Consider the following 22,202-nt stretch of genomic DNA (forward strand, 5'->3'; position numbering starts at 1 on the left):
TTTTACAACAGTTGCAAAGCAGCTTTTTCTGCTGAATGCAGCCATTGCTGCAATGTTGCTGCAAGTTTCTGTACTGTATGGACTATCTTCTATTTCTCTTTCTCTCTCTCTCTCCCTTTCCATTTTTCTCTTTGTTACTAATATTACATATTAATAATTAGAGAAAAGGAGACTTCAATAATTTAAACATTTTTTAAAAATGCGCCTGAGAAGATAAATGAGAAGGTATTCCCAGGTATATTTCTGCAAAAAGAAAGAAGTGACCCTATGATCTTGGGACGAGGAAATGCCATAACATCCAAGGATACAAAAAAGAGGATGTGTTGGACGGAAAGAAATGTAGCTTTATTTCGAGAATAAAATTGGAACGTAACCACCGATTTAAAAAAATCGAAAAAAAAAACAAATGCCACCGCCACGCCATCTTTCGAAGACTTGGCGAACTCTTTAGCATCACAATCGTATCAACCCGAAAATCCAGTATGGCGTTTATTGCAGAAGCAGCTGCTTACGTTATTTGAAAATACGACTCTCCCTGACTGATGCGATTAACCGGAAAGTGGTGAAAACCGTACGCTTACGCTAAGTTACTGATTTACTCGAGCCCCTCGTGTCCCTCCTAATCTCAACAATTATCAGCGTTATGACGGATCGAACTGAGTTGAGGATGAACGTGGCTGCATTAAAACGAGTCGACCCTTACGTCAAGGATATCCTCGAGACCGCGACCCATGTTGCTTTATATACATTCAATGGAGATGAGAACGAATGGGAAAAGACCGACATCGAGGGCGCTCTATTTCTCTACTCAAGAAACGGCGAGCCATACAACAGTATTCTCATAATGAACAGGTAGTATACATCTTTCCATGATGAGCTAATTTTGTATATAACTCAAATGGTTACTCTCGAAAGATTCGCAAATTACTTTAATCCAAGTTCTACCTTTCTTGCACTTATGTTTCCATCAATAGTACTGATAATATATATAATCATGTCAAAAAAAAAATGAAATCTGTTGCAGATTAAATACGAATAATTTAGTAGAACCAGTTGCTCCGGGTTTGGATTTACAACTGCAGGAGCCATTTCTGCTGTATAGAAATTCCAGATGCAATATCTACGGCATTTGGTTTTACGAAAAAGAAGAGTGTGTTCGTATTGCAAACATGTTGAATAAACTCCTAAAGGAATGCGAAGAAAGTCGCAAGATCAATAGCAAGCCACAAAATAAAATTAAAAAAGTCTCGGGACCCAGCGTAAACAATGTGGATATATTCAGCATGCTCAGCAAGGCGCAAGAAGATTTTAACACAAGCAGAGTCAGTGGGAGTGGCGGAGGTGGTGGTGGCGACAGCAGTAACACAATAATCGGATCAAAGTCTCCATTGGTTACACCTACGACTGACAACATTTCTGGTTCATTATCCGTTCCCTTAGGACCTGACGTCACTTCACAAAGTGTAATGGATTTTTTTGCTAAGGCTAAGGTTAGTAATATCATATCTTATACTTTTAGAGCAAAATGTATATTCGATTCTTCATTCATTCATTGTATATTGTCGGCCAGGTGAACACAGGGCAATTCAAGCCAGGCGATCAACCTACTTCGGGAGGAACTGTCGCAGTCGAGTCGAATAAGCCTCTACTTGCGCGTTTAATGTCTTATCCAGCAGCGCACACTTTGGAACATATTGAGAAACATATTGAGAAACAGAGATCTATAACGCCGCAACCTGGTACTCATCAATTGCAATTGACGACAATTCCTACAGTGAATAGATCTAAAAGACGGAACAAACCGATTTCCCAACAAGAATCGGTAATGTCCACATCAGCGCCGATCTCGCAAGATCTGCCACTACCCATAACTCAGAACGTTAACGATTCGAATGGAACCACTGGATTCCTCAGGATACAATCCCCAACCAACACATCGACGTCTTCTACTTTAAGAAATCATCAAGTTTCAAACATTACCAATACCAATAATGCTAATCCGCTTGCATCATTATTTGCTCACGCTTCTGGAAGCACAGTAAGAAAAGTTAAAAAACTTCATCTATCTTAAATTTATTAAATATGTACATATTTTAATTCTTATTTTTCTTTGATTTAGTCATCGGACGACATTATTCCGGCAGCGCCTACGTTGTCAGGAAGAGGATCAGCGCCAGCGTTAATACCTCCTGTAATGTTTGCCGCTCCCAGTCCACCCGAGCCCTTAAGCAGACCATTAGAACCATTGACAAGGAATCAACTTTTACAAGCATTCAACTATCTATTAAAAAGCGATCCGGATTTTATCAACAAACTTCACGAGGCCTACGTCAAATCATTCGGAGAGATACTCTCCTAAAATCATCACATTTATTATTGTAACATTATCCCGGAAAAACCCATGTCGTATGGGTTGTGACTGATAAAACAAGTAAACTAAATCTCGATATTTCTATGTTACATGTGCATGTACATATGTAGACAAGACGCGTAATTTCACGCTCAAAATTCAATTGACCTGAGAAGATGAAAACTACTTCTTTTAAAGAAAGAGAACATTTATTTTCTGGCCAAGGATCAGAAAAAAAATACAGAAATAGAAAGCAAAGTATAATACCTTGAACAGTATTTTTATAAAGCAATGAATCTTTTTCGAAACAGAATAAAAAAATAATGACTCGCAAGAAGAAACATGTAATAAATGAGAAATTTATGAAGCAAATTGAATATGATATATACGAGAAAAGTAATGAACGGTTTTTAAACTGTGATGCCAAAATGTTTCTATTATATGCGCGTCTTTTATGGGATTAAAATCACACGATTCCATATTCTGAGTTGGTTAAACGAGGAATAATACTTATTTTATAGAGTAATGACGTATCCTTCCTATATACCGAATACCGATGTGGTATGTATATGTTATCAATGAAAAGGAACAAATAAATAGAGAGACAAAACATAATGCATTGAGAAGACGCTTCAAAATACACTTTACTTTGATTTTTTTTTGTTCACGTCTCACAAGTAACACAATGTAAAATAAAGTCTAGACAGATCTCTGTGTATTTATTTAGTCATTATTACGTTGTATTATATATCACAATATAGTGTTTATACGGAATACGCTTAAAAATATACATATAATTAAATTCTTAAAGTACGCTCTTTCACAAATTTAATGGCTGTGACTGAAGTCGCAACGGCACAACAAAATTATGTCAATTACAAATTTATTTTCCGTTACGAGATAATTTGTGAAATATATATAGTCTCTCCTTAGTTTACTCGAGGGGTATTGTTTGTAAATAAAAATTATGTATAATAATAATAATATTTTTAGGGAACAAGAATTCACGATGATTGCAACGTTAACAGATCGCGTTTACGTGAGTTACACCGTAATTCAAGCAACATCGTCAAATTCAATATGATAAAAAATACATAAAGTACATATATATATATATCTATATTTACAATTTTATAACGATACAGAGACTGTAGGTATACTGTATTGTCGTAACGTCATGTTTAGAGGGTCTCAAAGTCTCGACCCCTCGTTTCTCACTCTTCGCCGTCGCGACGGACGTTTCGAGGAAATGCAACAAGTAAAATACGTACTAATTGTTACGATATAATTTACAATAGTTGCTTTCTTCGTAAAATTCACAGCCGAATGGAGCCTCCGACGGCCCGCTAGCTTTCTAGGTAGCCTTATGGCTGGACTCTTAGTATATGACTCCGGCATATCTCTCTCTATAAAATCTCGCAGAAACCTGCATACTTGTATATTGAACACACACATATATACTATAAAAAATCGTTGGAGTTGAAGCAAAGTTAAATATTGGAATAAGATTACTATTTATATATTGTAAAGTAATTTTATCCAGAACTTATAAAGATTCTAATGCGTAGCATTTCTTTGCTACGCAAATATATGGCACAATTCCGATTGTCCGTGAGTCATATATTAAAGTCAGCTCTACTAATTAAACTATCATTTCGAACACTTTCATCGAAAAACTTGTCTTTGGATCGCGTGGGATTTCTTAAACCAGAGGCACTTTCGGTAGTCCAAGTAAGGGCGGTCCGTTATCGGATGTTCTACACGGCACGAACTTGTTTGTATTTTGCGGCGGTATGGGATGCAGCCATCTGACAGCAAGGCTGGCGATGATCAGCAGGACGACGAATCCGCAGATGGCCACGACGATCGCGCTCGGAAACCAACGGACCGTCGTCTGACTTCCATCCTGACCCTTCGGATACAAAGGAGCCAAGTATGGTCGCTGATCGCTCATCGCTGCAACGATATCATGAGCGACGAAAATTAAACATCGAGAAGCACAAGATGAAAAAAATACGTATTTAATTCGATTAATAATGTGCGAAAATGCGAAGCAAGATTCTAATCGCACGTGATGATACCTAAATATTGAACGAACCAAGATGTTATATCGCAATGATCGAAACATGATAGATACGGTGACCGGAATGTTGGAGAACGGGAAACGCAAAGAGAGAGGAAAAAACGGTCGAACCTTCTCTTAGAGTCTTGTTGAGTCTGTTTCTCATCGCAGGATTGTCCTCGTGGTTGCAGAGATCCTGATCGCAGCAGAGAAAATCTTCGGGGCACTTGTCTTTTTTGAACGTACTGTTTAGGCAACCGCTGTATCCCGCTCTCAAAAGCGGCAAGTTTACGCTCGTCGGTAACTTCGTGAAACATCTTATACCGCGACACATGTACCCTTGGGGGACGCATTTCGGTTCATTGCAGTAACATCTCACTTCTCCCACTTTAGAAGAGTCTGAAAGAAGAAATGGGACCGATATGGTAATTCTACAATAAAATACTTTCAAATCGATATTGAATGGAATAATTGAAAATATACGAATGTTTGCATGTGTATTATATCAGTCAAAAGCGAAAAGAGCCGCGTGTGAAATTATGAGCATATAACATTTTTCAAACATTTCAATTATTCCAGTTCAAATAATTTTACAAGTATATTATATATTATAAAAAATGATATATATTAGAGATTAAACTCCAATTATTTTCTGATATATTGAAATATACATTTGACGCTTTCTAATTTTGTCAAGCTTAGTAATTCTATTGTATCATATTGTCGCTGTCATTCTATGATTTGTCATCATTTTCTTTTTAACGAACAATGCGAATACGAGTGATTTAGTTGTCAGTCGGCAAGTCGACAGAGACAAAGGACCTGAACCGTCTGATCTCTCTTGAAGCGCACATAAATCGTTCGCAGAGAAACGAGGAGTCTTGTCTTTATCGAGATTTCGAGCGAGGAGTCCGACTGCGCGCGAGAAAAATTTTATATCCGAGCGTGAGTGCACGCAACGAGGGTGGCCGCATCCCCGACTGACGCGACTGTGCGTTAATGAGAACCGTACGAGATGAACAAAGACGAAAAAGGATGAAAAAGCGAGAGAGAGAAAGAGACAGACGAGATACGTTTATTATGATATTGCGAGCATGCTCGGCTTCGTTTGCCCCAACCCCCGAGTCCAACCATCTTGCCGATTCCCCCTCGCGACCTCTCCGCGTCTTTCCCCACCGGTTTCTTGCTAATAAGCCCGCAGCGATGTGTCTTGCTGCCTGCCTCCGTCTCTCTTCTCATTCTCCGGCTCTCCCTTCGCCGGCCCTTCCCCCGTTCGGCCTGTCGGGGTCCACCAGCTCATCGGGGAATAAAAAACGCTAAAACAGCCGAGTCACAAAAGAAAGATTAAAGTGGAGAGGATATATGGGGAGAGGCATGCGGCGCTGCCTCGTCTGCGAGTATCTCGTCCTCCCTTCCTTCTTTCTCGGAGCAACTCTGTGCTAAATAACGCGCGAGACAAAGAATAGGGCCACTTGAGACGATACCATCGCGACGATTACGTATTTCGCGAATTGGAAAATTACACGTAGACTGTGAGGTCGCAAGTATATAGTCTCGGTTTCTTGGAACGTCGTCCTGTTAAATGTGCATACTTCGATGATGAAATTCTTCGTTCGTTTCGACATTCCTTTCATCGAACCGCGAGAATTTTATTCGATACTTAGGTTTGGAATAAAAAAAAAAGTCCATAATTGTTATAGGTAAAAATAATCAGGATGTCTACTTTTCCTAGAAAAACGTGGAAAATCTGGAATTTTCAGGTATTTCTTTTCTACCTCGAAAAATAAAGGAATTCTCAAGGGAATTTCATTAAGATTCACGGAATTTTTTAAAGAATTTTTTCTCTTTTATTGCAAGCAGTCAATAAATTAATTATGCAATTAAAATATATTATAAATATATCTCTGTTTATATATGTATATTCAACGTCTTTACAAAATATTGAATACGTAATACATGTTCTTTATTGTTATTTTAGTGATAAAGGAATGAAAATGTTATACAAGTAAAAAATATTTATCTTACAAAAGTTATTCAATACATTTGCAAATCTAACATTTGAAACTTAAGTGACTGTTAAAATGTTTTATCTTCGTATAAATGTAAAACATTAGAAAACAAATATAATAAAAAAACTTATTTTAAAACCAAAGGATTTTTAAAATCTCTTTATTTGAAATTTTAAATAAAATTATTTGGAAAATCAAAAGATTTTTTTTACAAGATTTCAGTAGACATCCTGGTAATTCTTTTAGCTCAGATATCGCTATAATTGTTGTGTTGAATAGGCATATATTTTCGAAAAGAGAGCGTATCCAGAGAAACTATTAGCATAAAGTTGAGTCGAAATAAGAAACAGTAGCTTCCAAAAGGAGACTCCAAAGAAGAGGCACTCAGAAGACAATCCCGTACATGTGTGCGTGCGCGCGTGTTTAAAATAAAAAAAGAAAAAGAGGGAAGAAAGCAGCGGGAGGTCGAGGGGCCCGACTAAAGAGAGATACGACCGGCGAGCCTGAGGCCGGGGAATATCCGTCCGAAAACAAACAGACTGCATCGCGAAGTCGTTCGTTATGCGTCCACGGTATATTAATTATTCCACGGCCCGGCCTCGGCGAGCTACCCTCCCTCGGCTTTTTTATTACTTATATTTCTCTCTTCTCTCGTTTCTTCGATAGCGGGCCCCATCGACGAGATTGACGTACACGATCATCAACGAATACCGCGAACATTCCTGTTTCGATTATTGAAATTTTCAAATGTGACTTTTAATTTCCGCTGTCGTATCATGAGCAGAATAAATTATATATATTATATAATTATATATATTATAATTATATAACTTTGAGCCCGCAAAAAATTAGCTTTATTCAAAAATATATACAGAGAAATGCATCTTGAGCGTGTAAAATATTTCCTATTCAAAGATAACTCTATTGGCTCTTCTGATTTAAGCATAGAATCGATAAGTAAGATAGTCGACGATATTATCGTACGAAAAGAGAGAAGCATTTCGAAGATAAAGGTGCGATTAGACTTCGAGAGCGAGGCTCGAGTCACCCGCCCGAGGATAGAAAGCTCTGACTGGACTTGATTCGAGCACCGTTTGTATGTACATGCAATTAGAAGAGCGGCGATCTATGAACAAGTACATGTACGCGATATGTAATAGGTATCTGAAGCCAGGGCCGCTGTTAACGTAAAAGATATTTTAGATTAAAAAGATCCACTTAAGAGAAGGCAATTATAATTTTTTAAACATGAAAAAATTGGCATCGGAAAAGAGGAATCAAATATTTAAAGTCTTTGAATTATTGATGAGAACATTGCAAAAAGTAATATAATACATTTAAAGAAATAATATTAATATTATTAATAATATTAATATTGATAATAATAATAATAATAATATTAGATAATATTTTTTATGGAACTTTTTTAAGATAACAAAATTATTTAAATTACTTATTAATTTATCGTATTTCACAATGAATATTAAAATTTCACTATCGACATGAGGATAAAAACAGACTATTGTTTCTCAATATATGATTGATCTTAAACAATTTGATATTATTTTTCAATTTTAAAAGAAATATCGTAGTCAGCTAACGAATGAATGAAAACATTTGAATGTGATAATAAAGCCTTATAAGCTTGTTGAATTTATTATTGGTTGATAGCGGCCCTGTCTTCGAGACATAGACGCCAGTGTTTGCTACGCAGTGATGAAACTAACGAGCTTCCTCAAGTATATCCATATAATCCGCGAAAGCGGATTGCGCAACGCTTTGCATAGGTACATTGCGAACTCTGTATTGAGCCAAATGCATTAGCGAACGCGCTTTTCTAATTAGCGCTACAGTCTGCGTAACAGTAATTAGCGTGAGAGCGAGAACAAATCGCGTCTCTGTTTGGCGCGGGGAAAATAAAAGAATGTTTCGAGTTTATGCGCGAGAGTCGCGGCAGAGTCGATTTCGAAATACTTGTTGGTCAAGTGACCAACGAGCTAGATCGTCAGATATTGCCAATGCGTTTCATTTTCTTGTCGCGTATTCGCGATGCGGCAGGGATATCCCATTAGGAATATTAAGGTAGCGATGAGAATTATAAACGACTCGCGGATTGAAAAAGAAAGATCAGCTGGGACCGAGATTTACGTCCGACGAGACACCTGTTACCTACGAGCGGGTGGGTTATGAACTCGCGGAGTTATGCGAAAAGGGAAAAAGAAAGGACAGCTCATCAGGATCGAAAGACGAAAGGAATGGCCGAAAGAGCGCTGGCGATGAAGACCGGTCCGTTCATCGTCGTCGGCGGTTCGTGAGAAACTTTTGAGAAATTCTGCGTTTGCGATTCAAGTCTCGATGAAAATCACTCGCGCACAATCATACGATCCGTTCGATAATCTTATCGTGATTTTGAAAAAAATTTGATATTAAATTTTCACATAATTTGTTTAAAAGAGAACAGTTTTCTCTTACTGAAACCAGAACTCATTAACGATTGAATTAAATAATCAATCGTGATAATTTGTGAATAATATAATAAAATAGGATTTTTTCATTTTGTAATTTTACGCTGAGAATAATTATTCCCATTTATTGGCTCTTATTTTTATTTATTATATTTCTATTCTTTTTATTATTATTATTTTATTATTTTTATTGTTACTATTATTATAATTATTATTATATATTGTAATTTTTTAATCAATTTTATCTAAAATTGTTACAAGTTATTAATTGGTATTTTCATATGCATATAATTATTTGTTGCAGGTGTTCAGAGAGAAGCAATCCTCACGAAATAAATATTCGTTACTGTCAACTTTACAAAAGAAGACTGGAAAATCCGTCGCATTTGCGAAAATGTGCAGAGTAACGCCGCAGGAATCATCACCCATAAGAGAGTAACTTCCTATGTTTCTAAATCGTCTAAAAAAGAGGGAGACTAACAGGTAAAATATTTTCGCTATGCGGTAAACGAACCTCCCTTCGGGGCAAGGAACGAGAGGGGCGTGAGACAATCCGAACGATCCGGCTTTCGGCCAATTTCCGTTTCACAAAGGTGCAGTACCGAAGGTGGTATTTGCGTTGAGACTTGTAACTATCGAGCCGAACTATCCGAACCATTATAAGAAAGGGGGAGGAGAGAGGAGGGAGGTTTAAGATGGCCCGGGAAGCGGGTGGACGCCGTCCGGACGGTTATAGCGGGGTGGCAATTAGCAAGAACAATGGGGAGCCGTGGTCCTTGTTTCTGGGAAGTAGGCGGAGGGTCTTTCTCCAGGGGCCCCTGCTATTCCGTAGATTGAAGAGAGAGAGAAAAAAGGAGAGAGGGAAAGAGAGAGAGAAAAGAGGAGGTGCACCAGGTACACGTATCTAAGGCCCCGACCGAATATAGGGATCGGCGTAAGTATATACGCGGCTCCGACGTTTCGGCGCTAGAAGACAGGTTCTTGATGTTCCCGAGAACCCTGGCAACCTGGTGATTAGCCCTACTTAACTGCGGATACGCGGACGCGACGCGAGCGGCCATCGGCGAGTAAAAGGCATCCTCATCAATTATATGCAATTGCCAAATTGCTCCAAATTACATGCGTTGGTCCTTGAAGAACACGGGGCCCTTTATGATAATTTTCGGTGTTTTTTTTTGCAAAGCCAACTCACCGTAATCTACCTTTGATTATCGCTCGCCGAACGCGCGCGTGATTAGCTCGGGCTTTGGGTTAATTAAACTTTGAATCATAAGTATATGTTGAGAAGTGTATTCGACGAGCAATCATCTCCATCGACAATGGATTCGTTTCTCGATCATGAGCTCTGTTGATTTAATCATCAGCGACCAAATTATCCTTCAGTCACGTCTGTCCATTTTCCGATCGATCGCATATTTTGCATCATCTTATCTCGATGGTAAGAGGTAACATTTGACTTCTTAGTTCCCTTAGTTTCGTGGTTGTCGTGGAAGCGGCGAAAAGATAAAGCGATACCGTCTCGCGTGTAACGCCCCGGGATAATGTCCCTTTGAGACCTTTGTTCCCGCTCGTTTGCATGCGCAGTTAACGCGAATCAACAACAGCATCAGCTGGCGCTCAGCCGACGATGCCAAGCCGCTGCAAGTGTAATTGCGCGAAGCGAATTGTCGACCGATGCGTGTCGCGCAATGCGATCTCAAATTTGCTCATCACACGAGCAATCGCGAATTTCTATTTTCTCATCCTTCCCCCGCAACTCAAGAATGCAACATATGCAGCGTCGTTTGTCGCTCAACGTAATACTCGTTTTTGACAGTTATATACTGTTTTTTATACTAACGTGTTAGATGATTTATTGCGAGAGCAGAGGCACATGCATTCAATTAAATTTTTAATTAATTTCAATCAATTAAGTCATTGCTTAGAAATATTTTCAATATTATTTAAAATTATATAATCTTGAAAGTTTTGATCTTGAAGGTTTTGAAAGATTTATCATCTCGATCTCTTATATCTGTAGAGATACCGATAAAATATCTGTTGAGATATCGATAAAAATTTTATTCCTACATAATAAATAAATAAATAAGTCTTGTTTAAACAAAATTTAATATGTTACGTTTATTTATAATATTCAATATTTTCTCTAAAGTTTATTAAAATATTCAAGACTTTTCAAGACTAAGATGAAAAATTTTCAAGACTTTCAAAATTGTATAAATTCAAAAATAATATTCGAATTGTTTCAAATTTCTCATGATATATTCGAACTCGTGATAATTCGAAGCATCTTTCCATCTAACAGCATATGTGCAATATTTATATGGAAAGGAAGTGCGAACCAACCGTCCGAAACAATTTCGACCCTTTAGGTCTTTGTTATATGACAGGAAAAAGGTGACACACCCATGATAACCAGTGGCTGGTTTAGACTAGAGCTGTTACTTTCGACAACTTCGAAGTTTGAAGTATCTTTGAATTTCAAAATTAATCTTCAAAGCTTCGAAAAATATATTCTTGCAAATTCTTGTAAGAAATTTTAAAATATAAATAAAAGTGAATTAATTAATATATATATACACAAAAAATTATTTAAAAAATAAATTATTAAAAAATTATTTTTAGATATATTTTTAGATATATTTTTCAATTTAGCAATATAATTACAACAGTTTATTCAGATTTTATTATATAATTTTATAAATGTGTGTTTATCGCAGTCATACCTTCGAAATTTCGATCTTCGAAATAAATCGTCAGCTCTAGTTTAGACTCATCTTGCTATAGGAAAGATACATATAATTTTATGATGTTATATCTTATAAAGTGCGAAGTGGGGAGCCTAGCAAAGTAGAAGGATGTAGAAATTTGTAAATTTGGACAGTTTGGCTCACGCGCGCACGTCAAGATTCGCGACAGCAGGTAGACGAACAGCCGCGTGCCGAGGTGCGCACGCGAACGGCTACTAAAACGGTATCGCGTTCCTGATTCGATCACGCTTCATCGAGTCCCATCAATGAAACCGGAGCTCTCCTTTCCGTTGCAGAGGCTGAGAGAGGTGTATCGTTTTTTATTTGACGCCACACATGCAAATATTTTTGCGTAGAAGTCCATTGTAAGCGTATTCTTGGCATGAATTCTCGTTAATCTCATCATCATTCGTAAGAAACAGAAATGCAAAATTGGTATGAGTAACATCACGCGCGTATTTATAGACGCGTTTCCTTGGAATCGTTGACATTGATCCCGAGAATCTATCGCGTGCGGCTGTTTATTTATAGAAACCTATTGTGCGCCTGCATCGATACAAGAATGTTATTGTAAGAGACGCGTATCTCGTCGCCAAACGCATGAATTCCGGCGGGAAATAGAGATGGCGAGGGAATGCTCGGAGATAAACGCGCAATTTTCTTCTGCCCGGGAATTTTTGCGCGAGATAATTAATCATCGACGTTCCCTCGCAATAATACGATACGGAACATGAGAGCCTGAGCCGAGATTTTCGTTCCTCTATTCCGCGATTACTTTCGCTCGCCTCGAGCAATTCGCGCACGTCATCGGGCCGCAAAAAGCGGTGCCGCGAGAGGGGAAGCTCGGAATCGCGTTAATTGATCCAGAACGGCCGCGCCGTTATTGGCTAGCTATCGCGAGTGTCGGTGGCACGTGATCCCGATGCGAGACGCGATTCAATATATAGAGAAAAAGAGAGAGAGAAAAGAAGAGATTTCTATTCCAGTAATTGGCAGCGAGTGCGTGGAGAAAATGCAAATGAACGCACAAACGAAAACACGTCGAGTTTTTTCATTGCAAAGTAATGACAGGCTTTATCTATTCGCATCTATTATCAAGTTAAACTCACAAAAATCCTCGCGAATTTATATCGTTTAGAACTAACGAAAGAAAAAAGATATGAGGAAAAATTAAATTTTTTGGTTTGGAAATTCAACATATTAAGCTAAGAAATGTGTGTATGTGTATAGTGCTTTAATAAGTATAATTTTTGTTTATAATTCAGGGTGTCTATTCAAATCTTGTAAAAAAATTTCTTGAAAATTTTCTAATCTTCCAGATATTTTCAAAATTCCAGATAATGAGAACACTTTAAAGCTGCAACTTTCTAAAATTTATTTCTTTATTGTTTTCTAATATTTTTTACTCACGAGAGAAAGATACAGAGCCTTTTAAATTTCAAATCTATTTAAAAAATTAAGTAATTTTAAATAAGATAAACATTTTTCATTTGCATAATATTTTCATTTTTTAAACATTAAAAATTATAATAAAGAATGCGTTGCATATTCAATATTTTGCTAAAACATTGAATATATAAACAGAGATAGATATATATTTACAATATATTTTAAACACATTAATTCACAACTTATCATCGGCAGATTGTTTATAATTTATAAGAGCAAAATCAAAGAGAATTTCTTAAAATGTTCTGTATCCTCATTTTTCCAAATACAACAAATTCCTAAACATTCTAGATTTTCCATATTTTTCCAGAGAGTAGACACCCTGTAATTGTTTAAATAATTACTATGTTAAAAATATACTCAATCGCGTTAAAAGGAGGAATAATTTTTCTCTCTAAAAATTTATCATACCTTTCGTTTTTCGTTTGCAAATAATGTGAAATATCTAGAAAACAATCAAATCTTCCAATTTTACTTCCTCGAAATGAAATCGAAAACAGCAACAGAAACAAGGTATTACTGTCAAGACACTGTGTATATTTCCAAAGCTTCGTATATACAACTCTTTACATTTCCAAGTTGAGGATCCGCTTTTCCTCCATCGACACTTTAATCGCCCCTCTTCGTTCTTGTCGATTTAGATTATAATAGCCGGCGCGAGACGCGTCGCGCGTCCTTTCCACCCCGATTAGCTCCCGTCAGTCATCGCGCATCGCAAGTTCGTTGATCGCCGGAGCTGCTGGCAGCTCCGAGGATTGCGACAACGCTCGGTCATTTGGATTCGACGCATCTCGATCCTCCAAGTTGCACATGCATGCATGCCGCATGCACGCGTGCACGAGTGCGTGCGTGCGTACGTGCGTGCTTGTGCGCGACGCGGCGTCGCGTCGCATACGAGAAGAGGCGATGGCGATTAACATAACGCGCGCGTCCGTCTTTATTCCGAATGCCACGAATATAACACGCGCGGTGATTGATAGCCGATTGTAAATAGCGAAAAGCAAACGTCTCCCCGGGTATAGTTATGTAGTTATGCGCGGGGTGACGCGCGCGATTTTGCGTCCTGTCGTACATCTTTGATGAGCGATATCGTGGAATGCGCCTTGGGCGCCAAAGGGTGAAAAGAAGAGTTTCCGTTTGTCCGTATGTGTGCGTGTATTTGCCATGAGAACGAACACTCCGGAAGGCGAAAGGAATATTGGAAATATTACTCGATGAATATTAATAGGAGTGATTTTTTTCCTCGACTTTTCGCGAATTTAACAGGCGATCGCGCGTTATATTTCCAATTGGATAAAACAGAATATGCGTATCCCGAAAACAGCTGCGTTTATAGCAGGCACGTGATTGTTTACGCGATGCGCGCGTAATTTTTACACAAACAAGAAGAGGCAGAAGCGGAAGCGTCAAAAGCGCGAACGAGATATTAAATCGGTAATAAAAGTGCAAATATGTGCGATAAAAGTGTGCGAATCGATGTAATCATTAACTGGATAGCTAGTATATTTTTTTCGAACGAGAGAAATAAATTAAAATAAAATACAAAAGTTTTTCTTAATAATTTCAGGATTTTTTTGCAAGGGAAAGTTTCTTCGGTCACGATGTTTCTCTGATTCATCGGTTGAAAATCTGCGTGTATTTGATTTAAATCCGCTACCTTACTGTGTAAACACACCCGTGTTCCAACGTTTACTCGCTCATTCACAGAGTATCCTTGTTCTCGAAACATACTCTTCGCAAACGCACGGCGAGAGAGAAGCTTTCTCAAGGCGAGCTTTGCAAACGATCATGCGAATATCTCGAGAGATTCTACACGCGATTTTATTACGCTCTTTTAGAAATTTTTCGTTCGAGAATATATCTCGTAAGTTTTGCGATCGAGAGAAAATATCGCGACTGCATTTTATATATATTTTAATTATTGATTGATAGTGAAAGAATTAAATTCGTGACATATATTTTTTATTTTATTATTTTAGTTTTTATTTTATTATTTTAATTTTTTATTTTATTAATCGGTAATCTTTCAATATCGCGATTTTTGGAAAAAGTATGACAGTTAAAGCAACGCGTATGATATGTCTTCTCGACGTCGAGACTTTACAGAATTTACAGATTTTAATTTTATTAAACGACGATTTTCTAATATCGCGATTTTTGGCGGAAAAATATAATAGTTAAAACAACGTTTTTTGTACAGATATCTTCTGGACATGAAGATTTTACGGAGCGATTACAAACATCTGCGAGGTTCCGGTACTTGGAATGATGCCGGCGCAAGTGGCACTAAATCGTAAACAAGTAGTGAGCGAGATCGGGATTACATGAATTAGCATCTCGGAATGCCTGTCATTCGCCTACACGCGCATAGTCGCGGCGGCGCAAACAGATCAGGCGCATAAATTTCGCCGTCCTTAAATAACTACTGAAACAGCCCGAGAACGAGTGGGAATAGGTAGGAAATACTTGGACGAACCTTGGCGGAGAGTCGTTTGCGTGCCGTCGACATGACTTTCCGACATCGATTAACGAGCTCTAAACGGAAAGCTAGCATCAACAGCCATCGAACGAGTCGTTAACTTTGCGCGTCGAAAGTTGCTTTTGTTCTATCTCGACGCAGTTATTTAACGCGATGACTCTTGAACGATCTCTTACGCTTTTATGTCCGCTATAATTCTGCCATCTTAATTAACGGTTGAGCTATTTAATTAATAGCAGATGTACGCGCATCGATCAAAACTAGTTAGTGAGATCAGATAATCTGAGATACTTAGATGAAGCGGTGTAGATACGATTGCTACACGTGACTTGGCAGAAGACACGAGCGTATGTCTTGACACGTGTCTTCCGTATCTCTTGCGCGTCTCACGTGGTTCAAAATTCAGATATTCGACGAATTTTGTCGGCAGGTATCGTGATTCTGACAAATGTCATTTCGGTGCGCATATTTTACGCACGACATGCGTGTGCAGGAGCATTCATGATTATATGCGGCGGTATGGTCATTTCCGTCTGTCATTGTTGCGTGCAGACAGAACGCAGTAGTAACGAGCCATGTCAAGGGTGTCGCGACAAAAACGTCGAACGTGTAGAGCGTCGAGAGTCATATATCCGACATAAAAAATTCTCGTAAAAAAAATTAATCGCAAAACCGACGAGATCGCCTCGAAAGGTAACGCGATATCCCGAAGCGAAATTCGACGAAACAAGACGGCGACTCATCGTCGTTAGGAATCCAAATCGCGATCGTTTCGCGGGACACACCGTGTCTACACGTACACACGTACATCCAGTTACCCGGAATATTTATGCACGGTACGTACATGCACGTAACGCCACACACACACGTATATACGCACGTAAAGAGAGGTACAAACTCGTCACGCACGCATGCATGCGTGTCCGTGTGGCCGACAGGCGCCACCGAGTGGCATGCGTGCGTGTGTGTGCGTGCGTGTGTGTGTGTGCGCACGTAGCGTAACGCCAGCGTGCGCCAGCTGTAGCCGCCGTGCTACTTACGACGTGCGCGTGTGTGACAGCGATAAACCGGGCATGTGCGTGTGCTTGTGCGTGTGCGCAGGCTTCGTTCTCGTCGTTGGCGTCGATGAGCTCGCATTTTTCGTCGTCGGCGCGCCGTTTGCCACTCGAAAGACAACGGTGGCTCCACGACGACAACGACGACAACGACGACAACGACGACGCCGACGACGCCGACGACCACGACCACGACCACGACGACGACGCCGACGACGAGGACAACGAGTAACGAATCGAAGTCTCGAGGTTGAGTGAAAAACTTTCAACTAATCATCTAGAAAATACAATGTCAGATAAATTTATCTCTTGTCTTATATGTATTGGAAAACAATTAGATGTAAATTATATCTCGCCTCTGTAAAAGATCTCTGTTCACCTTGTTCTCATAAACTTTGTTTTAATATCATGGTCTTAGTTTCAAGGAGAAAATATTACAGTAAAAATTAAAATATCAAAAGTTAAAATAAAAATTAAGTAATCAAAAATTAAAATAAAAAGTAACAAATAATAAAAATTAATGTAACCATTTTTATAATCGTAAAATATGTACTAGTATGTAAAAGAAATATATATACTTTTATACTCAATAATATATAGACATATTAAATATTTTAAACACACATAAAGTATTGTAATATATAATTTTGATGCATAAACAAATATATAATCGTTAATAAACAATAAAGCATATAATTTACAATACTTATAATAATAAAAATATTCTAATCATTATATTCCAGCATTTTAATCATTATATTTAGTCATTATATTTCCAGGTTTACAATAAATGTCGTGAAAGGGATGTTTTATTTAAGTTGTACTGTAAAATTTTTCCCTTGCATGATAAAAAAGCAGAGAATAAAAGCCATAATCTGATCAATTTCGACAGAGACACGCGATCCGTAGCAACTTGGTGTAATAAACTAAAAATAGTATCTTCGCACAGCTTTCCATCCAATTTATATATTTTTCGATCCATATTTTTCGTATCGGCGTTACATAGGCGAACGTGAAATTGTCACATCGCAGAAATGTAATAATTTCCATTAATGTCGGATGGACGCAGTTCAGTCTCAATGCGCGACTCATTATAAAATCGGTTCGATTTCACTAGGCAATGATGGACATTTCATTTTGCTCGCATATACTTAAGAGACGAGTCTTCATCGGATGTTGCCATAATACGCGAATGCTTTAACGAGCAATTCGCCGAACGCATTGGGATTAACGACCTCAGAAGCGATATCAGAGTTTGCGGCTTTGCCAGAGATGCAAAATGCATTCGAGAAACTATAATCGACGAAATGGTTCCGCGGAATCGATGATCGTCTCTCTCTCTCTCTCTTTTTCTCTCCAAGACGAATTAAAAAATAAAGACATATTTCGTTCAAAAAAACGAAACGAGATCTCGATGTTTATTCTAGAAAAAATGCATACAAGAGTACAACATGATTGCGTATAAATCTATTTAAAACTTAAATTCTCGCAAGCGCGAGTCATTGATGTTTATCAGTTTTGAATAATTACTGTCACCGATTAAAAAAAAATGGTATTGATTAAACATGCATAATTCGCGCGCAATATATGTATTATCGATCGCATATATGTATGTTTCAATTCTCTTTCCTTCAGGAAAATAAATTTATCATTGCAATAAATCTGCTTTGTGAAGATTATTTATATTTACTTATTTATTCATCTATAATACTATATATATAAACGTAAAAAAAATTTTACATTTTTGCCTTTAATAGACAGAAGACCTTATTACAGTACTAACAAATAACACTAAATAACTTTCAATATCTTTCAAAATTAAACGAAATGAAATTGAAATTGAGGCTGCCAAACTTGGAGAAGATAATTAGACGATGCACGTTTAAAAGACTCTAGTGACACGAAAAGAAATCAATCGATCGAAGCGATCGAAGAATTTATTTGCCGCTAATGTAAGCATATCCGATTATTATTATGCAGTGAGAAAAAAAGAGGCCAGGAGACGCAACAATATACGCGATACGCGTGCAACAAGCGTGTACTTGTATCATGTATATAGTGCACTATGTAACTCCGCTATTCGCGCGTCAAGCTGGCGCCCAGTGTATTTTATCGTCTCTCTCTCTCTTTCTCTCTAAACTCGCTATCGTGCGAACAACGAAATTTCAATATTTATTATCTCGCATACCCCGCATATAATCTTTGTTCTGTCTACGAAGGGAACGAGAGAGAAACAGAGTCATACATAAGTGAAATTGTACACACAGATAACGTTAATTATATGCGTTATCGAGATACTCCGGTCGGCCACTCACACAGAAAAAATGTAACGTTACTTGACCAGTTAAGAGATGCACATACAGCGTTGTAGTTGACAATAGACGTGGCAGATTGTTTGAAGGAAAATCGCGAGGGCAGGCGCCGGCTTATACGGATGTAAATCTATCATCGATCGATCGTGAATCACTCGTACGTCACGTTTCGTTGGCTCGAATAAACTCGATTTTATTGCTCGCGTTGAGCATTCCGCGAACGGGACGAGAGATCGACCCCCTTTCGCGGTTTACACCATCGCGTAATAGCCTTTGTTTGTTTGCAGCGAGAATTGCCGCGAACAAACTCCTTGGCGCCGGGTATTTTTGGAGAAGCACGTGGAATCTTTTTCATCGCCCTCTCTCTCCCTCTCTCTCCCTCTTTCTTGTTCTTTCTTTAAATACAATTAAATAATTTATTATTATTTTTATTATTATTTTATTTTTATTATTTTATTATTATTATTTTTATTTTATTTTATTTTTATTATTTATTATCTTATTATTTTTTATTTTATTTTATTTTTATTATTATTTTATTATCTTATTATTGTTATTATTTTATTATTAATATAATTAAATAATTTATAAAACTTGCTGTCTGTAAAACTTGTGTGTTCTTGTTTCGATGAAAACAATTTTAAAAAGTAAATTGTCTCATACAGTTAAAAATATATCGATTACGTCAAATACAGAAATACAAATCGATATTTTTCTTCTCTTCTTGCGAACTTTTCAATCGTCACAATCTCATTGAAGCTTCTAATTTTCATGTCGCAATTCTCATATATAGATAACTAGGATAATCATACTAATAAGATAGCCTTATCCTTGAAGAGAGATACGAATTACTAAATTCGCGAGAATTAGTAAGACAAGCGTGCCGAGCACGTGCACACGCCGTGCTTCCTGCGATCATACGCACGCGAGTATCTCACCTTTGCTAGTAACATAATGAACATCGAAGCATTATGATATGCATCCATGTTAGAATAACGAGAGGAAATTGAGAGGAAATTTGCGAAATCGATGAAAAATCATGAGAAAAAATTATGAGACAATCGAACGTCTTTTTATCGATACGTTCAAAGTAGCACGGAATGAAAAAGCAATACGAACGTTTGGCACATCGAAGGGGTGACATTATCGCGAGAAGTAAATAACAATGAGACTGAGATTCAACTTTCATGTGTCGAAGCACAATGCGATTGTTGCCGTTCTTGCGCTCGGCGAGAGCTTTCCATTTAACACAAGTGTCATTTTATTTTTGTTATTCAATAATGTTGAGAGAGAGAGAGAGAGAAAAGAATGAGCTTGCGTCGACTTGTGTCCCTTAATTAAGTAACTTGTGTATATAAGATTCTTGTACACCTGTAAGAGAACGTTCGCTTGATTTACTTGTGAAAATATCTTATTCCTTATCTTTATCGTTACCTTTATCGTCAGATCGCGCCTCGTTGTTGGCGAGCAAACCGTAATCTTCCGAACCTACATTCGCTGGATCCGATGGATTTCTGGTGACGGCGGCGGCGACGGTCGCAGCGAGACCTGTCATCAACATCACGAGGGTCAACGCGTCGCGCGGCAACATTCCGCAAGGATGCGACTCTTTCAAATCAGCTGGAATCTCGCGGACGAAGAGTCTCGGGCGACAACTGGCTCGCGTACGTCGAAACGAGAGATCGTCCTCCGAGGATCGGGCACATGTGTTTCTCCCGAATTAGATCTTCGGGATCATCGTCGTCATCTTCGTCGACGTCGCCGTCGAAATCGTCACGATCGATGGGTCGCCCTTGCCCGTCCGGTTATCGCTTCGCGCATAACGAGGAAGAGAGAAAGTTGGGGATAGTTGAAGTCTCGCGAAGAGGGAAAATCGGCGAGAGAGGCAAGCCGGAGCGTCAACACGAAATCACGTACTACCGCGTCGCTGTCCGGCGGCTGACTGACTCACAATTGACTGTACGTCGGCGCCGTCGCCGCCGCCGCCGCCGGTCGTCTCGGAGCCAGCCGTGGCCGGCGCGCACCCGCAAACAGGCAGGCACCCGGCTCGGGGAGCACTTGCCCTTCTCTCTCTCTCTTTCTCTCTCTCTCTCTCTTTCTCTCTCTCTCTCTCTCTCTCTCTCTCTCTCTCTCTCTTCCTCTCGGATATTTTTTAAAACGAAAGAGCTCCTTTCTTCCTCGCTCTTTACGCCGATGGCGCGGGCGCGTTTTACTATGCGCTACGTATCTATCTTTATCTCTCTTTCTAAATAAATAAAGATAGACATATATTTAAATCTCGCTTAAAGTCAAAATAATATTGATGCACTTGGACCTTAGGCCAGGTTGCACCAACATTATTTTAGATTTAAGCGAGATTTAAATGTATATCTATCTTTATCTTTCTCTCTAAATAAATAAAGACAGACGCATATTTAAGTCTCGCTTGAAGTTAAAATAATTGGTGCAATTATTTTGGATCTTAGGCCAGGTTACATCAACATTATTTTAGATTTAAGCAAGACTTAAATATGTGTCTATCTTTCTTTCTAAATAAATAAAGACAAATACATACTTAAATATCTCGCTTAAAGCCAAAATAACATTGATGCAATTGGGTCTTAGAGATGTAAAAAAAACGATTTTTTAAATAGAAAAAAATTTTGGTTTGTTTCATAAATTTTTAAAATGTAATATTTTTAATGTAACATTAAAGTTTTTGTGTTTTTAATTTATTTACGGTAAATTATACTAAACACGACAATAATTTTCAGTTAGATGCGTAACAAAAGTTTTTATTATACATCTAGCAATAAGTGAGAATTATATTCATCATTTTCATCATAAAAATCTTATCAATCTATTATAATTCAAAAAGTAATAAAAAATGAAAAGGATTAATTTTTAGTTTATGAAATCCCTTTACGTTCATGAATTGCGAAGGGATGAAGGAAGCCAAATGTAAGATTTAAATAATAGTAAGAATATTAAAAATACATTTATCAACAAAATTGATAAGAGAAATTAGACTTGCTTTTTAACAAAAATACCATAAAAAAATTATCAGTAAAAAAAACTCAGTTTTTTTCTATTTATATCTCTAGCGTCCCTCAACTTGCGCGGTCGCGAGATAATTATCTCCATTTGTACGACTCTACGATTCCTTAGATATTTTTTTCCTCCCCTCTCTTTCCCTTCCTCCCTCGTTGGGAGATAGTTCGTTTTCAGAGCCTTGTGTCAGTTTTTTCTTTACACAACGCAAGATACGTTTCACACGCGAGACCAAATTTTT

The 22,202-nt window shown here is 38.0% G+C and overlaps 2 protein-coding genes and 1 long non-coding RNA gene across 3 annotated transcripts; 2 read left to right on the forward strand and 1 right to left on the reverse strand.

Annotated features, from left to right (window-relative positions):
- The first annotated feature begins 430 nt into the window (after positions 1-430).
- Dcp1 (decapping mRNA 1) lies at positions 431-3,068 on the forward strand. The gene is made up of 5 exons (XM_083083796.1): positions 431-571; positions 640-852; positions 1,025-1,490; positions 1,571-2,038; positions 2,120-3,068. The coding sequence occupies exons 2-5, from the start codon at positions 644-646 to the stop codon at positions 2,357-2,359; spliced, it is 1,383 nt and encodes a 460-aa protein (XP_082939922.1). The 5' UTR covers positions 431-571; positions 640-643; the 3' UTR covers positions 2,360-3,068.
- On the reverse strand, positions 2,948-20,921 carry LOC145962596 (BMP and activin membrane-bound inhibitor homolog). Its single transcript, XM_083083797.1, has 3 exons — positions 20,366-20,921; positions 4,545-4,811; positions 2,948-4,306 (listed from the first exon to the last, which is right to left on the reverse strand). The coding sequence occupies exons 1-3, from the start codon at positions 20,520-20,522 to the stop codon at positions 4,053-4,055; spliced, it is 678 nt and encodes a 225-aa protein (XP_082939923.1). The 5' UTR covers positions 20,523-20,921; the 3' UTR covers positions 2,948-4,052.
- Positions 13,889-21,645, forward strand: LOC145962597 (uncharacterized). Its single transcript, XR_014435888.1, has 3 exons — positions 13,889-14,519; positions 15,286-16,868; positions 20,378-21,645. It is a non-coding gene; the product is annotated as an uncharacterized LOC145962597 (long non-coding RNA).
- The last annotated feature ends 557 nt before the right edge of the window (positions 21,646-22,202 follow it).

Source organism: Camponotus vicinus, unplaced genomic scaffold, assembly GCF_025532165.1.
Source record: "Camponotus vicinus isolate PSW18456_S1 unplaced genomic scaffold, iyCamVici1.0 SCAF_12, whole genome shotgun sequence".
Lineage (NCBI taxonomy): Eukaryota > Metazoa > Arthropoda > Insecta > Hymenoptera > Formicidae > Camponotus > Camponotus vicinus.

What these genes read in the sequence shown, in the direction of transcription:
- LOC145962596 (XM_083083797.1), bottom strand. Translation starts at nt 20,522, where the DNA reads ATGTTGCCGCGCGACGCGTTGACCCTCGTGATGTTGATGACAGGTCTC. An exon ending in GGCGCGATCTGACGATAAAG is followed by an intron (nt 4,812 to 20,365) that starts GTAACGATAAAG and finishes TTCTTCTTTCAG; the next exon opens with ACTCTTCTAAAGTGGGAGAA. An exon ending in CAACAAGACTCTAAGAGAAG is followed by an intron (nt 4,307 to 4,544) that starts GTTCGACCGTTT and finishes ATATCGTTGCAG; the next exon opens with CGATGAGCGATCAGCGACCA.
- Dcp1 (XM_083083796.1), top strand. Translation starts at nt 644, where the DNA reads ATGACGGATCGAACTGAGTTGAGGATGAACGTGGCTGCATTAAAACGA. An exon ending in AGTATTCTCATAATGAACAG is followed by an intron (nt 853 to 1,024) that starts GTAGTATACATC and finishes AATCTGTTGCAG; the next exon opens with ATTAAATACGAATAATTTAG. An exon ending in ATTTTTTTGCTAAGGCTAAG is followed by an intron (nt 1,491 to 1,570) that starts GTTAGTAATATC and finishes ATTGTCGGCCAG; the next exon opens with GTGAACACAGGGCAATTCAA.